Genomic DNA, 13,219 nt, shown 5'->3' on the forward strand with positions numbered 1-13,219 from the left:
CAGGCGACTGTTTTTTGTCATCAAGGCCACATTCGCGAAAATTGCAAGAAAGACGTCACCTATCCTCATCACCCGCCAAGGACATTATTGTAACAAACATCCCTCACAAGACTTTACCTCAGCCAAAAACTAACAAGCCCAATAAAACACTAGTTAACACTACAACTTTACTTACTGAAGATGACACCAAAGACATAAACTTGCAAATAAACACCAAGATACAATAAAATAGGTGAAGGAAATGTTGCACTCATTATTTTTATTAATAACTAATATCTCAAATTTCACTCTTTTAATTTCGTGTATACAATTTTAGTAAACTATTGGAAGATTTAAATAGTAGCAGCAGGAGCTTACATCTGGCTTCTTCAGCGGACCTTAATTCATAACTGCAGAGGTCTGAAGCTCCGAGCACCCTCATTGAGGCTGCTTGTGTTCGTGGGGGCAAAGTGACGGCATCCTCATGAAATATATTCTAACGAAGCTCCGTCTTACCCATCTGAGATGAGTCTAACCAAAAGCCGTGCACTTCGGAAATACTCCAATCAATATTATAATATAGGGCAAACTTGAAGAACAGACCACCTACCAATTAAGCGAATAAAACAAATATTTAGCAAGAGACAAATCAGAATTTTAAGTCTTATTTAATAAAAAAAAATTTATTTCACAAAAACTTTCTCAATGCGTTGATTATTTGCGAGCTACACCTAGAACCATAAAACATGTTTTTGGTTCCAATAAAATCTTTTACTGGAGTAAAACTAAACTTCTTAATAATATTCTTGAAAACTCAATTTAATTTAATGTTTTATACTTTGTTGAATAGACTTTACTGTATCCGTTTTGATTCGGATTGTCTTCGATAGAACGAGTTTTTAATATAAATTTTATTCATTTTTGTCCACTTGTCTTTGAAAATCTTAGTAAGTTTAAATGTTGCTTCCAGATCAAAAATACTCGATTGGATTTGAAGTTGGTATATTTCATTATCTTGGAAATAATACCTTGAATCAAACAAATATCTCAACACTTAAAGCCAAATTAATTTTTTAAAGATTAATTATATTTTTATTATTCAATTATTGAATTTCCAACGCCACCAGAAAGCCATACCATAACGACACTACCCCCCATGCACATACAATTTCCATTTGTATATATAAATGTATATTTGTATACATTTCTGTATATCATACTGGTGCGAGTTTTTTTTATTATTTTTCCCTTTTCCATTTTAACCGATCATAATTGATTATTTCACTTGGTTCTTGATCCACAACTTACAGAATCTCCAGTCGGAGTCACATCATTCGCTTCACTTTTTAATTTATTTTTTAATTGGTTCTTAGACATTATATTTTCATTATAAATTTCACCTACAGTTATACAATATTATAAGCTAAAAACGAGCATCAAACCCATATTAATTAATATCTACAAAATCTAACGATACCTACATATCCGTTATAGAATCAATTATATAATATATGTAATACAACACTATATGATATAATATATTCAATGATACTTAATTACATATAAAACGTGTTAAGTTTTTATACACACAACTCAGATTTATAATATGTTATATATGGTATCTGTACCTTCTCGAAATAGACACGGCATAATTTACATCATGATTAGGTCTCTGTCGCTGCGCCTCGCAGAAAGATAGAAGTATCTCAGCATCCGTCCACTCAAGCCGCTGACAGAAATACTGTTAAGTAAGATTAAGATTTCTATCCTGATTATTCTGACCGTGCTGTAGTTATATCAACTGTGTCTAGACGAAACGCAGACATTCAATCTCAATATTCAATGTCCGTTTCCTAAAACACTTATGTATCAGACGCCGTGTGACACCAAGGCTATAGATAAAACATGTAAGTTTTAAATGAAAGGAACGACGATCGATGAAACAAGAAATTGTAGCTCATACACGTTTACTGTTACTTATATTTTTTGAATAACATCTTTAATATGGAATATAGTACATTGATTTCCTGCATCTACAGCCTGTCCACTTCTCCTATTACTTCGAAGCAGATGCTGGTGTCCCGTGGCAAATTGTTCGAGTCATAGGCCTTCAGTAAGGTAGTAATCTTGTATCGACCGGATACGGGCACTCCAGTAAATTCCATTGTCACATTTATGTCAAACGGCTCGTGGATTATTTTAGTCTGTGTAAAGGCAGTAATTAGAATTAATTATATAAATAGAAGGTTTTCATATACATACTCCTGGGTAAAAAATTGTCTCTTTGATCTCTTCCACATTAATGATATGCCTTGTCCAAAATTTGTAAAAATGTTGATCCTTGTCAAACAGAGTTGGCCTGAAGTCTTGCATTTTCATGACGTATGGGGTCAGTTGCCAGCTTCCACGATCATACTTATTCGTTTTGAAAGTAGCCTAAGGTACAAGAGCATTAATTAATATATTCAGGCTAATGGTATAATATATTATACTTGAACACGATCGCCAGGTTGAATGTCCCAGATGAAAGTAACATTTCCCGAAACTAATATCACCTCATCATGCAGCGTAAAGCTTAGCTCTGATTTGTTAACGATTCCGTCGAAATTGAGAACATTGCTCTTTGAGTTTACGCAGTCCTCAAAGAAGTCCTCATTTTCAGCAACGAAAATATAGTTAAGAGCACTCGAGCAAATGGCGAATATAATCACCAAAAACGACACAAATAGAAACTCTATGTGGAGCCACATCGTTTGGGTGTTTGCGTCTCACTTACGAATCAGCTTCGCACTGATATTTTGTCTTTCGGTTTGCGGTTTTTATAGCTTAAATTGATACTGCCGAGTGTACAATAATTATACACCTTTGGCATCAAGCATTAAACATATTATTTTTATCTAACAAATCTGACTCAGCTTATATTTCCGTTGTAATGCCAAATAACTGATCATATCATTCGATTGTGTGATTGTGCACAGAATATATTCTATATGCTTAGCACAGAATACATGAATACACGACATATAAGTTACATATTCTGTGTTAATCACACAATTCGCATCTTTGAAAAAGTGTTTTTAGAATCTGTTCCGTATCAGATGCACAAAGTTGAGCACGTGGCTGCAGCTCGCTCGCTTCCTTTCACAGTGGAGAAATCCCATTTTGCCTGCATTTGATTTGCCTGCAAAGAGATGGACGGACAAGAATTCTTAGCTCAGCTCGATATCTTCCAGGAAAGCACGAATAGACAAATCCCTTGCTCAAATAGTAGCAAGACGTAATGTATTCCCCCCGAGTCGTCCTACGATAAAATAGCCAAAACAGAGGGATGAGATTTGCGACGCTTGGAAAATGTTTGCCAAAATCCAACGATCGTTGGATGGACTTAGCTTCCCCAATCAAAAGAGCGTACAAAAAAGGCAAAAACGGGACATTCAGTGTATAATATATGTAACAGCCAGAAGGAGGCGTGCCACACTCCACAAAATATATATTTGTGATCAGAACGACGAACTGAGTCGATCTAGCCATGTCCCCTAGAGAATTGAAATTTTAAGTGAATTCCCGTGTCTAGCAAACGCAGTACGATTTTATCAATTTTTTTCGATAACTCATTAAATACTTGAGATTTAACTGAAATTTGAGAAAGTGCAGCTAAAACAAAAGTTATTCAGTTCTCATAGGAAATCCCATACTGCAGCCCAAGTTCAGTTTAGGATTAAAATTTGCTAGATTAAAATGTCGTAAATACAAACTAAGAAGCATGCTTAACAACGCAGATGAGTCGGGGTTCCGGGTATCTAAGAGTCGGGGCATCCCCTACTAGAGTGATCTTATTTCTAATATAAGGCAATGTCAATACGATGGTATTTGTTTGGCTACGTTATAAGTTATTTGTTAATAAGATAATATATTTTCAGCTCAATCTGTGCACATCAATGCTTATCTATAATAATCTATAATAAAAATTAAAGAATTGTTTTTGAACATGGGTATTTTGGCTTTTTAATCAGTTGAGAATGTTCTAAACTATTCAAAAGACCATAAATTCGATTTGGAATATAATTTTATAATTTTATAATTTTATAATTTTATAATTTTATAATTTTATAATTTTATAATTTTATAATTTTATAATTTTATAATTTTATAATTTTATAATTTTATAATTTTATAATTTTATAATTTTATAATTTTATAATTTTATTCAGAATAATTCAGAATAAATTACGACTATGAGTCTCATTTTCTTATCAGTCATATCATTCGATTCTGTATTTGGATTTGAATCTGACTAAAAAAGTCTCGCTTTGTTTTATCGCCATAAACTTTCGTATGAAGCGAAACGGGGAAAGGGTCGATTTGTTGGCTCCAATTTAACGTTCGCCAAAGGCGTTGTCAAAGGTAAAACTAAAAGCAATAAAATTGAAGTCGTTCCTTGTTTCATTTGCAGTTTATTGCCTAGCGGAACGACAAATATTGATTTGACGTGCACTGGGTCTTTGTTGCCGTGGCTGATCGTAATGGAGCCCGCATCTGGCTCACGCAGGGGAGGGGACTCGTTTGTCTGGCGGCTTAGTAATGAATTTTTAAGCTCTGACCAGCTCCAAAATTCAATTACTTGGATTTGCTTTATGTACGCGACTGGCATTTCATTCGCACTGGGGTCAAGCAGCAGCAGCCCGCAACGTCCCAATTTTTAGCTCAGGCCAAAGGTCTGCGCTCTCCACTACAATAATGAAAACGGACAAGTGAAAGTAAACGAGCTAAATTGAAAGGGCAGCAGTCAACAATAGCTGCCACAGAATTGTATTTCACACCTCCTTGCACATAATAATGTGATTCGTACATAGCTATTTTTTGTCAATATTAAAGCGAGACCACATTGAGCCCACCTCAACAAGTTCAGCCAATCACAATCCCAATCTGGCGTCACTCGTCGCTGAGAGTCATGCGATAGGGGGATACAGCACATAGGTGGAAGCATATCCAAAATGAAAACACACAATGTCTTAAATTCAAGTTTTGTCATCAGGTTCACATGCATGAAAAGGAAACGAATTTGATTAATTTGCAACTGACAATTTAATAATATATCAATAATTGTTGGCTACAAATGAGTGAACTAATTTTGGATACAGATAAGTTAAATAATGCATAATGAACAGATGCACTCAGCGTGGTATGGTCGTTGGCGAAAGTGGAGTGGCTAGAGAACAAACATATAGCTGCAGTTTAGAAACAATGAGTGCTGAATTTTAGTGTGTTTAACGTAAGTTTGATTTGCCTTTGCTTGGACCTCATTGGCCACAAAACAGAATAAATGTCTCTGCTAGCATACATGCCAGCGTAAATTTTGTGATGGCAAATAGTGAAAAATTAGCAATAGGAATATAAACTGAGATTTTAAATGTAAAATATAACATTTTATAAAATTTGAAATTTATAAAATTTAAAAAAGCAAAAAAAAAAATTAAAAATGAGAAAAAAAGTATTGGACGATGCCAACAACACGCGGTGTTCCCAAGCGGTCCCCCATCTAAGTACTAACCGCGCCCGACGCTGCTTAATTTCGGTGATCGGACGAGAACCGATGTACTCAGCGTGGTATGGTCGTTGGCGAAAGTGGAGTGGCTAGAGAACAAACTTATAGCTGCAGTTTAGAAACAATGAGTGCTGAATTTTAGTGTGTTTAACGTAAGTTTGATTTGCCTTTGCTTGGACCTCATTGGCCACAAAACAGAATAAATGTCTCTGCTAGCATACATGCCAGCGTAAATTTTGTAATGGCAAATAGTGAAAAATTAGCAATAGGAATATAAACTGAGATTTTAAATGTAAAATATAACATTTTATAAAATTTGAAATTTATAAAATTTAAAAAAGCAAAAAAAAAATTAAAAATGAGAAAAAAAGTATTGGACGATGCCAACAACACGCGGTGTTCCCAAGCGGTCCCCCATCTAAGTACTAACCGCGCCCGACGCTGCTTAATTTCGGTGATCGGACGAGAACCGATGTACTCAGCGTGGTATGGTCGTTGGCGAAAGTCGACTGGCTAGAGAACAAACATATAGCTGCAGTTTAGAAACAATGAGTGCTGAATTTTAGTGTGTTTAACGTAAGTTTGATTTGCCTTTGCTTGGACCTCATTGGCCACAAAACAGAATAAATGTCTCTGCTAGCATACATGCCAGCGTAAATTTTGTGATGGCAAATAGTGAAAAATTAGCAATTGGAATATAAACTGAGATTTTAAATGTAAAATATAACATTTTATAAAATTTGAAATTTATAAAATTTAAAAAAGCAAAAAAAAAAATTAAAAATGAGAAAAAAAGTATTGGACGATGCAACAACACGCGGTGTTCCCAAGCGGTCCCCCATCTAAGTACTAACCGCGCCCGACGCTGCTTAATTTCGGTGATCGGACGAGAACCGATGTACTCAGCGTGGTATGGTCGTTGGCGAGAGTGGAGTGGCTAGAGAACAAACATATAGCTGCAGTTTAGAAACAATGAGTGCTGAATTTTAGTGTGTTTAACGTAAGTTTGATTTGCCTTTGCTTGGACCTCATTGGCCACAAAACAGAATAAATGTCTCTGCTAGCATACATGCCAGCGTAAATTTTGTGATGGCAAATAGTGAAAAATTAGCAATAGGAATATAAACTGAGATTTTAAATGTAAAATATAACATTTTATAAAATTTGAAATTTATAAAATTTAAAAAAGCAAAAAAAAAATTAAAAATGAGAAAAAAGTTTTGGACGATGCCAACAACACGCGGTGTTCCCAAGCGGTCCCCCATCTAAGTACTAACCGCGCCCGACGCTGCTTAATTTCGGTGATCGGACGAGAACCGATGTACTCAGCGTGGTATGGTCGTTGGCGAAAGTCGACTGGCTAGAGAACAAACATATAGCTGCAGTTTAGAAACAATGAGTGCTGAATTTTAGTGTGTTTAACGTAAGTTTGATTTGCCTTTGCTTGGACCTCATTGGCCACAAAACAGAATAAATGTCTCTGCTAGCATACATGCCAGCGTAAATTTTGTGATGGCAAATAGTGAAAAATTAGCAATTGGAATATAAACTGAGATTTTAAATGTAAAATATAACATTTTATAAAATTTGAAATTTATAAAATTTAAAAAAGCAAAAAAAAAATTAAAAATGAGAAAAAAAGTATTGGACGATGCCAACAACACGCGGTGTTCCCAAGCGGTCCCCCATATAAGTACTAACCGCGCCCGACGCTGCTTAATTTCGGTGATCGGACGAGAACCGATGTACTCAGCGTGGTATGGTCGTTGGCGAAAGTCGACTGGCTAGAGAACAAACATATAGCTGCAGTTTAGAAACAATGAGTGCTGAATTTTAGTGTGTTTAACGTAAGTTTGATTTGCCTTTGCTTGGACCTCATTGGCCACAAAACAGAATAAATGTCTCTGCTAGCATACATGCCAGCGTAAATTTTGTGATGGCAAATAGTGAAAAATTAGCAATTGGAATATAAACTGAGATTTTAAATGTAAAATATAACATTTTATAAAATTTGAAATTTATAAAATTTAAAAAAGCAAAAAAAAAATTAAAAATGAGAAAAAAAGTATTGGACGACGCCAACAACACGCGGTGTTCCCAAGCGGTCCCCCATCTAAGTACTAACCGCGCCCGACGCTGCTTAATTTCGGTGATCGGACGAGAACCGATGTACTCAGCGTGGTATGGTCGTTGGCGAAAGTGGAGTGGCTAGAGAACAAACATATAGCTGCAGTTTAGAAACAATGAGTGCTGAATTTTAGTGTGTTTAACGTAAGTGTTATTTGCGCTTTGCTTGGACCTCATTGGCCATAAAACAGAATAAATGTCTCTGCTAGCATACATGCCAGCGTAAATTTTGTGATGGCAAATAGTGAAAAATTAGCAATTGGAATATAAACTGAGATTTTAAATGTAAAATATAACATATTATACAATTTGAAATTTATAAAATTTAAAAAAAGCAAAAAAAAAATTAAAAATGAGAAAAAAAGTATTGGACGATGCCAACAACACGCGGTGTTCCCAAGCGGTCCCCCATCTAAGTACTAACCGCGCCCGACGCTGCTTAATTTCGGTGATCGGACGAGAACCGATGTACTCAGCGTGGTATGGTCGTTGGCGAAAGTGGAGTGGCTAGAGAACAAACATATGTACTCAGCGTGGTATGGTCGTTGGCGAAAGTCGACTGGCTAGAGAACAAACATATAGCTGCAGTTTAGAAACAATGAGTGCTGAATTTTAGTGTGTTTAACGTAAGTTTGATTTGCCTTTGCTTGGACCTCATTGGCCACAAAACAGAATAAATGTCTCTGCTAGCATACATGCCAGCGTAAATTTTGTGATGGCAAATAGTGAAAAATTAGCAATTGGAATATAAACTGAGATTTTAAATGTAAAATATAACATTTTATAAAATTTGAAATTTATAAAATTTAAAAAAGCAAAAAAAAAATTAAAAATGAGAAAAAAAGTATTGGACGATGCCAACAACACGCGGTGTTCCCAAGCGGTCCCCCATCTAAGTACTAACCGCGCCCGACGCTGCTTAATTTCGGTGATCGGACGAGAACCGATGTACTCAGCGTGGTATGGTCGTTGGCGAAAGTCGACTGGCTAGAGAACAAACATATAGCTGCAGTTTAGAAACAATGAGTGCTGAATTTTAGTGTGTTTAACGTAAGTTTGATTTGCCTTTGCTTGGACCTCATTGGCCACAAAACAGAATAAATGTCTCTGCTAGCATACATGCCAGCGTAAATTTTGTGATGGCAAATAGTGAAAAATTAGCAATTGGAATATAAACTGAGATTTTAAATGTAAAATATAACATTTTATAAAATTTGAAATTTATTAAATTTAAAAAAGCAAAAAAAAAATTAAAAATGAGAAAAAAAGTATTGGACGATGCCAACAACACGCGGTGTTCCCAAGCGGTCCCCCATCTAAGTACTAACCGCGCCCGACGCTGCTTAATTTCGGTGATCGGACGAGAACCGATGTACTCAGCGTGGTATGGTCGTTGGCGAAAGTCGACTGGCTAGAGAACAAACATATGTACTCAGCGTGGTATGGTCGTTGGCGAAAGTCGACTGGCTAGAGAACAAACATATAGCTGCAGTTTAGAAACAATGAGTGCTGAATTTTAGTGTGTTTAACGTAAGTTTGATTTGCCTTTGCTTGGACCTCATTGGCCACAAAACAGAATAAATGTCTCTGCTAGCATACATGCCAGCGTAAATTTTGTGATGGCAAATAGTGAAAAATTAGCAATTGGAATATAAACTGAGATTTTAAATGTAAAATATAACATTTTATACAATTTGAAATTTATAAAATTTAAAAAAGCAAAAAAAAAATTAAAAATGAGAAAAAAAGTATTGGACGATGCCAACAACACGCGGTGTTCCCAAGCGGTCTCCCCCATCTAAGTACTAACCGCGCCCGACGCTGCTTAATTTCGGTGATCGGACGAGAACCGATGTACTCAGCGTGGTATGGTCGTTGGCGAAAGTGGAGTGGCTAGAGAACAAACATATAGCTGCAGTTTAGAAACAATGAGTGCTGAATTTTAGTGTGTTTAACGTAAGTGTTATTTGCGCTTTGCTTGGACCTCATTGGCCACAAAACAGAATAAATGTCTCTGCTAGCATACATGCCAGCGTAAATTTTGTGATGGCAAATAGTGAAAAATTAGCAATTGGAATATAAACTGAGATTTTAAATGTAAAATATAACATTTTATAAAATTTGAAATTTATTAAATTTAAAAAAGCAAAAAAAAAATTAAAAATGAGAAAAAAAGTATTGGACGATGCCAACAACACGCGGTGTTCCCAAGCGGTCCCCCATCTAAGTACTAACCGCGCCCGACGCTGCTTAATTTCGGTGATCGGACGAGAACCGATGTACTCAGCGTGGTATGGTCGTTGGCGAAAGTCGACTGGCTAGAGAACAAACATATAGCTGCAGTTTAGAAACAATGAGTGCTGAATTTTAGTGTGTTTGACGTAAGTGTGATTTGCGCTTTTGATATGCGGCATGCTTGGACCCATTGGCCACAAAACAGAATAAATGTCTCTGCTAGCATACATGCCAGCGTAAATTTTGTGATGGCAAATAGTGAAAAATTAGCAATAGGAATATAAACTGAGATTTTAAATGTAAAATATAACATTTTATAAAATTTGAAATTTATAAAATTTAAAAAAGCAAAAAGAAAATTAAAAATGAGAAAAAAAGTATTGGACGATGCCAACAACACGCGGTGTTCCCAAGCGGTCCCCCATCTAAGTACTAACCGCGCCCGACGCTGCTTAATTTCGGTGATCGGACGAGAACCGATGTACTCAGCGTGGTATGGTCGTTGGCGAAAGTCGACTGGCTAGAGAACAAACATATAGCTGCAGTTTAGAAACAATGAGTGCTGAATTTTAGTGTGTTTAACGTAAGTTTGATTTGCCTTTGCTTGGACCTCATTGGCCACAAAACAGAATAAATGTCTCTGCTAGCATACATGCCAGCGTAAATTTTGTGATGGCAAATAGTGAAAAATTAGCAATAGGAATATAAACTGAGATTTTAAATGTAAAATATAACATTTTATAAAATTTGAAATTTATTAAATTTAAAAAAGCAAAAAAAAAATTAAAAATGAGAAAAAAAGTATTGAACGATGCCAACAACACGCGGTGTTCCCAAGCGGTCCCCCATCTAAGTACTAACCGCGCCCGACGCTGCTTAATTTCGGTGATCGGACGAGAACCGATGTACTCAGCGTGGTATGGTCGTTGGCGAAAGTGGAGTGGCTAGAGAACAAACATATAGCTGCAGTTTAGAAACAATGAGTGCTGAATTTTAGTGTGTTTAACGTAAGTGTTATTTGCGCTTTGCTTGGACCTCATTGGCCACAAAACAGAATAAATGTCTCTGCTAGCATACATGCCAGCGTAAATTTTGTGATGGCAAATAGTGAAAAATTAGCAATTGGAATATAAACTGAGATTTTAAATGTAAAATATAACATTTTATACAATTTGAAATTTATAAAATTTAAAAAAGCAAAAAAAAAATTAAAAATGAGAAAAAAAGTATTGGACGATGCCAACAACACGCGGTGTTCCCAAGCGGTCCCCCATCTAAGTACTAACCGCGCCCGACGCTGCTTAATTTCGGTGATCGGACGAGAACCGATGTACTCAGCGTGGTATGGTCGTTGGCGAAAGTGGAGTGGCTAGAGAACAAACATATAGCTGCAGTTTAGAAACAATGAGTGCTGAATTTTAGTGTGTTTAACGTAAGTGTTATTTGCGCTTTGCTTGGACCTCATTGGCCACAAAACAGAATAAATGTCTCTGCTAGCATACATGCCAGCGTAAATTTTGTGATGGCAAATAGTGAAAAATTAGCAATTGGAATATAAACTGAGATTTTAAATGTAAAATATAACATTTTATACAATTTGAAATTTATAAAATTTAAAAAAGCAAAAAAAAAATTAAAAATGAGAAAAAAAGTATTGGACGATGCCAACAACACGCGGTGTTCCCAAGCGGTCCCCCATCTAAGTACTAACCGCGCCCGACGCTGCTTAATTTCGGTGATCGGACGAGAACCGATGTACTCAGCGTGGTATGGTCGTTGGCGAAAGTGGAGTGGCTAGAGAACAAACATATAGCTGCAGTTTAGAAACAATGAGTGCTGAATTTTAGTGTGTTTAACGTAAGTGTTATTTGCGCTTTGCTTGGACCTCATTGGCCACAAAACAGAATAAATGTCTCTGCTAGCATACATGCCAGCGTAAATTTTGTGATGGCAAATAGTGAAAAATTAGCAATTGGAATATAAACTGAGATTTTAAATGTAAAATATAACATTTTATACAATTTGAAATTTATAAAATTTAAAAAAGCAAAAAAAAAATTAAAAATGAGAAAAAAAGTATTGGACGATGCCAACAACACGCGGTGTTCCCAAGCGGTCCCCCATCTAAGTACTAACCGCGCCCGACGCTGCTTAATTTCGGTGATCGGACGAGAACCGATGTACTCAGCGTGGTATGGTCGTTGGCGAGAGTTGAGTGGCTAGAGAACAAACATATAGCTGCAGTTTAGAAACAATGAGTGCTGAATTTTAGTGTGTTTAACGTAAGTGTGATTTGCGCTTTTGATATGCGGCATGCTTGGACCTCATTGGCCACAAAACAGAATAAATGTCTCTGCTAGCATACATGCCAGCGTAAATTTTGTGATGGCAAATAGTGAAAAATTAGCAATTGGAATATAAACTGAGATTTTAAATGTAAAATATAACATTTTATACAATTTGAAATTTATAAAATTTAAAAAAGCAAAAAAAAAATTAAAAATGAGAAAAAAAGTATTGGACGATGCCAACAACACGCGGTGTTCCCAAGCGGTCTCCCCCATCTAAGTACTAACCGCGCCCGACGCTGCTTAATTTCGGTGATCGGACGAGAACCGATGTACTCAGCGTGGTATGGTCGTTGGCGAAAGTGGAGTGGCTAGAGAACAAACATATAGCTGCAGTTTAGAAACAATGAGTGCTGAATTTTAGTGTGTTTAACGTAAGTGTTATTTGCGCTTTGCTTGGACCTCATTGGCCACAAAACAGAATAAATGTCTCTGCTAGCATACATGCCAGCGTAAATTTTGTGATGGCAAATAGTGAAAAATTAGCAATTGGAATATAAACTGAGATTTTAAATGTAAAATATAACATTTTATAAAATTTGAAATTTATAAAATTTAAAAAAGCAAAAAGAAAATTAAAAATGAGAAAAAAAGTATTGGACGATGCCAACAACACGCGGTGTTCCCAAGCGGTCCCCCATCTAAGTACTAACCGCGCCCGACGCTGCTTAATTTCGGTGATCGGACGAGAACCGATGTACTCAGCGTGGTATGGTCGTTGGCGAAAGTCGACTGGCTAGAGAACAAACATATAGCTGCAGTTTAGAAACAATGAGTGCTGAATTTTAGTGTGTTTAACGTAAGTTTGATTTGCCTTTGCTTGGACCTCATTGGCCACAAAACAGAATAAATGTCTCTGCTAGCATACATGCCAGCGTAAATTTTGTGATGGCAAATAGTGAAAAATTAGCAATAGGAATATAAACTGAGATTTTAAATGTAAAATATAACATTTTATAAAATTTGAAATTTATTAAATTTAAAA

General features: G+C 36.1%; 1 protein-coding gene, 15 non-coding genes and 3 pseudogenes across 16 annotated transcripts; all 19 read right to left on the minus strand.

Moving 5' to 3' along the window:
* Window positions 1-1,953: 1,953 nt before the first annotated feature.
* LOC115483536 lies at window positions 1,954-2,756 on the minus strand. Its single transcript, XM_030225713.1, has 3 exons — window positions 2,472-2,756; window positions 2,242-2,415; window positions 1,954-2,183 (listed from the first exon to the last, which is right to left on the minus strand). The coding sequence occupies exons 1-3, from the start codon at window positions 2,727-2,729 to the stop codon at window positions 2,013-2,015; spliced, it is 603 nt and encodes a 200-aa protein (XP_030081573.1). The 5' UTR covers window positions 2,730-2,756; the 3' UTR covers window positions 1,954-2,012.
* A 2,725-nt stretch (window positions 2,757-5,481) lies between these two features.
* Window positions 5,482-5,600, minus strand: LOC115483647. The gene has a single exon (XR_003944521.1). It is a non-coding gene; the product is annotated as a 5S ribosomal RNA (ribosomal RNA).
* Window positions 5,601-5,905: 305 nt separating this feature from the next.
* On the minus strand, window positions 5,906-6,024 carry LOC115483660. The gene has a single exon (XR_003944532.1). It is a non-coding gene; the product is annotated as a 5S ribosomal RNA (ribosomal RNA).
* A 305-nt stretch (window positions 6,025-6,329) lies between these two features.
* On the minus strand, window positions 6,330-6,448 carry LOC115483646 (annotated as a pseudogene).
* A 304-nt stretch (window positions 6,449-6,752) lies between these two features.
* LOC115483671 lies at window positions 6,753-6,871 on the minus strand. Its single transcript, XR_003944543.1, has one exon. It is a non-coding gene; the product is annotated as a 5S ribosomal RNA (ribosomal RNA).
* A 305-nt stretch (window positions 6,872-7,176) lies between these two features.
* Window positions 7,177-7,295, minus strand: LOC115483642. The gene has a single exon (XR_003944520.1). It is a non-coding gene; the product is annotated as a 5S ribosomal RNA (ribosomal RNA).
* Window positions 7,296-7,600: 305 nt separating this feature from the next.
* On the minus strand, window positions 7,601-7,719 carry LOC115483639. The gene has a single exon (XR_003944517.1). It is a non-coding gene; the product is annotated as a 5S ribosomal RNA (ribosomal RNA).
* Window positions 7,720-8,026: 307 nt separating this feature from the next.
* On the minus strand, window positions 8,027-8,145 carry LOC115483682. Its single transcript, XR_003944554.1, has one exon. It is a non-coding gene; the product is annotated as a 5S ribosomal RNA (ribosomal RNA).
* Window positions 8,146-8,506: 361 nt separating this feature from the next.
* Window positions 8,507-8,625, minus strand: LOC115483543. Its single transcript, XR_003944421.1, has one exon. It is a non-coding gene; the product is annotated as a 5S ribosomal RNA (ribosomal RNA).
* Window positions 8,626-8,930: 305 nt separating this feature from the next.
* On the minus strand, window positions 8,931-9,049 carry LOC115483554. Its single transcript, XR_003944432.1, has one exon. It is a non-coding gene; the product is annotated as a 5S ribosomal RNA (ribosomal RNA).
* A 361-nt stretch (window positions 9,050-9,410) lies between these two features.
* On the minus strand, window positions 9,411-9,531 carry LOC115483648 (annotated as a pseudogene).
* Window positions 9,532-9,837: 306 nt separating this feature from the next.
* On the minus strand, window positions 9,838-9,956 carry LOC115483565. Its single transcript, XR_003944443.1, has one exon. It is a non-coding gene; the product is annotated as a 5S ribosomal RNA (ribosomal RNA).
* Window positions 9,957-10,274: 318 nt separating this feature from the next.
* LOC115483576 lies at window positions 10,275-10,393 on the minus strand. Its single transcript, XR_003944454.1, has one exon. It is a non-coding gene; the product is annotated as a 5S ribosomal RNA (ribosomal RNA).
* A 305-nt stretch (window positions 10,394-10,698) lies between these two features.
* On the minus strand, window positions 10,699-10,817 carry LOC115483587. Its single transcript, XR_003944465.1, has one exon. It is a non-coding gene; the product is annotated as a 5S ribosomal RNA (ribosomal RNA).
* A 306-nt stretch (window positions 10,818-11,123) lies between these two features.
* Window positions 11,124-11,242, minus strand: LOC115483598. The gene has a single exon (XR_003944476.1). It is a non-coding gene; the product is annotated as a 5S ribosomal RNA (ribosomal RNA).
* Window positions 11,243-11,548: 306 nt separating this feature from the next.
* Window positions 11,549-11,667, minus strand: LOC115483609. Its single transcript, XR_003944487.1, has one exon. It is a non-coding gene; the product is annotated as a 5S ribosomal RNA (ribosomal RNA).
* Window positions 11,668-11,973: 306 nt separating this feature from the next.
* On the minus strand, window positions 11,974-12,092 carry LOC115483620. The gene has a single exon (XR_003944498.1). It is a non-coding gene; the product is annotated as a 5S ribosomal RNA (ribosomal RNA).
* A 319-nt stretch (window positions 12,093-12,411) lies between these two features.
* Window positions 12,412-12,532, minus strand: LOC115483649 (annotated as a pseudogene).
* Window positions 12,533-12,838: 306 nt separating this feature from the next.
* Window positions 12,839-12,957, minus strand: LOC115483631. The gene has a single exon (XR_003944509.1). It is a non-coding gene; the product is annotated as a 5S ribosomal RNA (ribosomal RNA).
* Between the last annotated feature and the right edge of the window lie 262 nt (window positions 12,958-13,219).

The sequence above is a fragment of the Drosophila hydei genome, unplaced genomic scaffold, assembly GCF_003285905.1.
Source record: "Drosophila hydei strain 15085-1641.00,03,60 unplaced genomic scaffold, DhydRS2 tig00008138-arrow-arrow-pilon, whole genome shotgun sequence".
Taxonomy (NCBI): Eukaryota; Metazoa; Arthropoda; class Insecta; order Diptera; family Drosophilidae; genus Drosophila; species Drosophila hydei.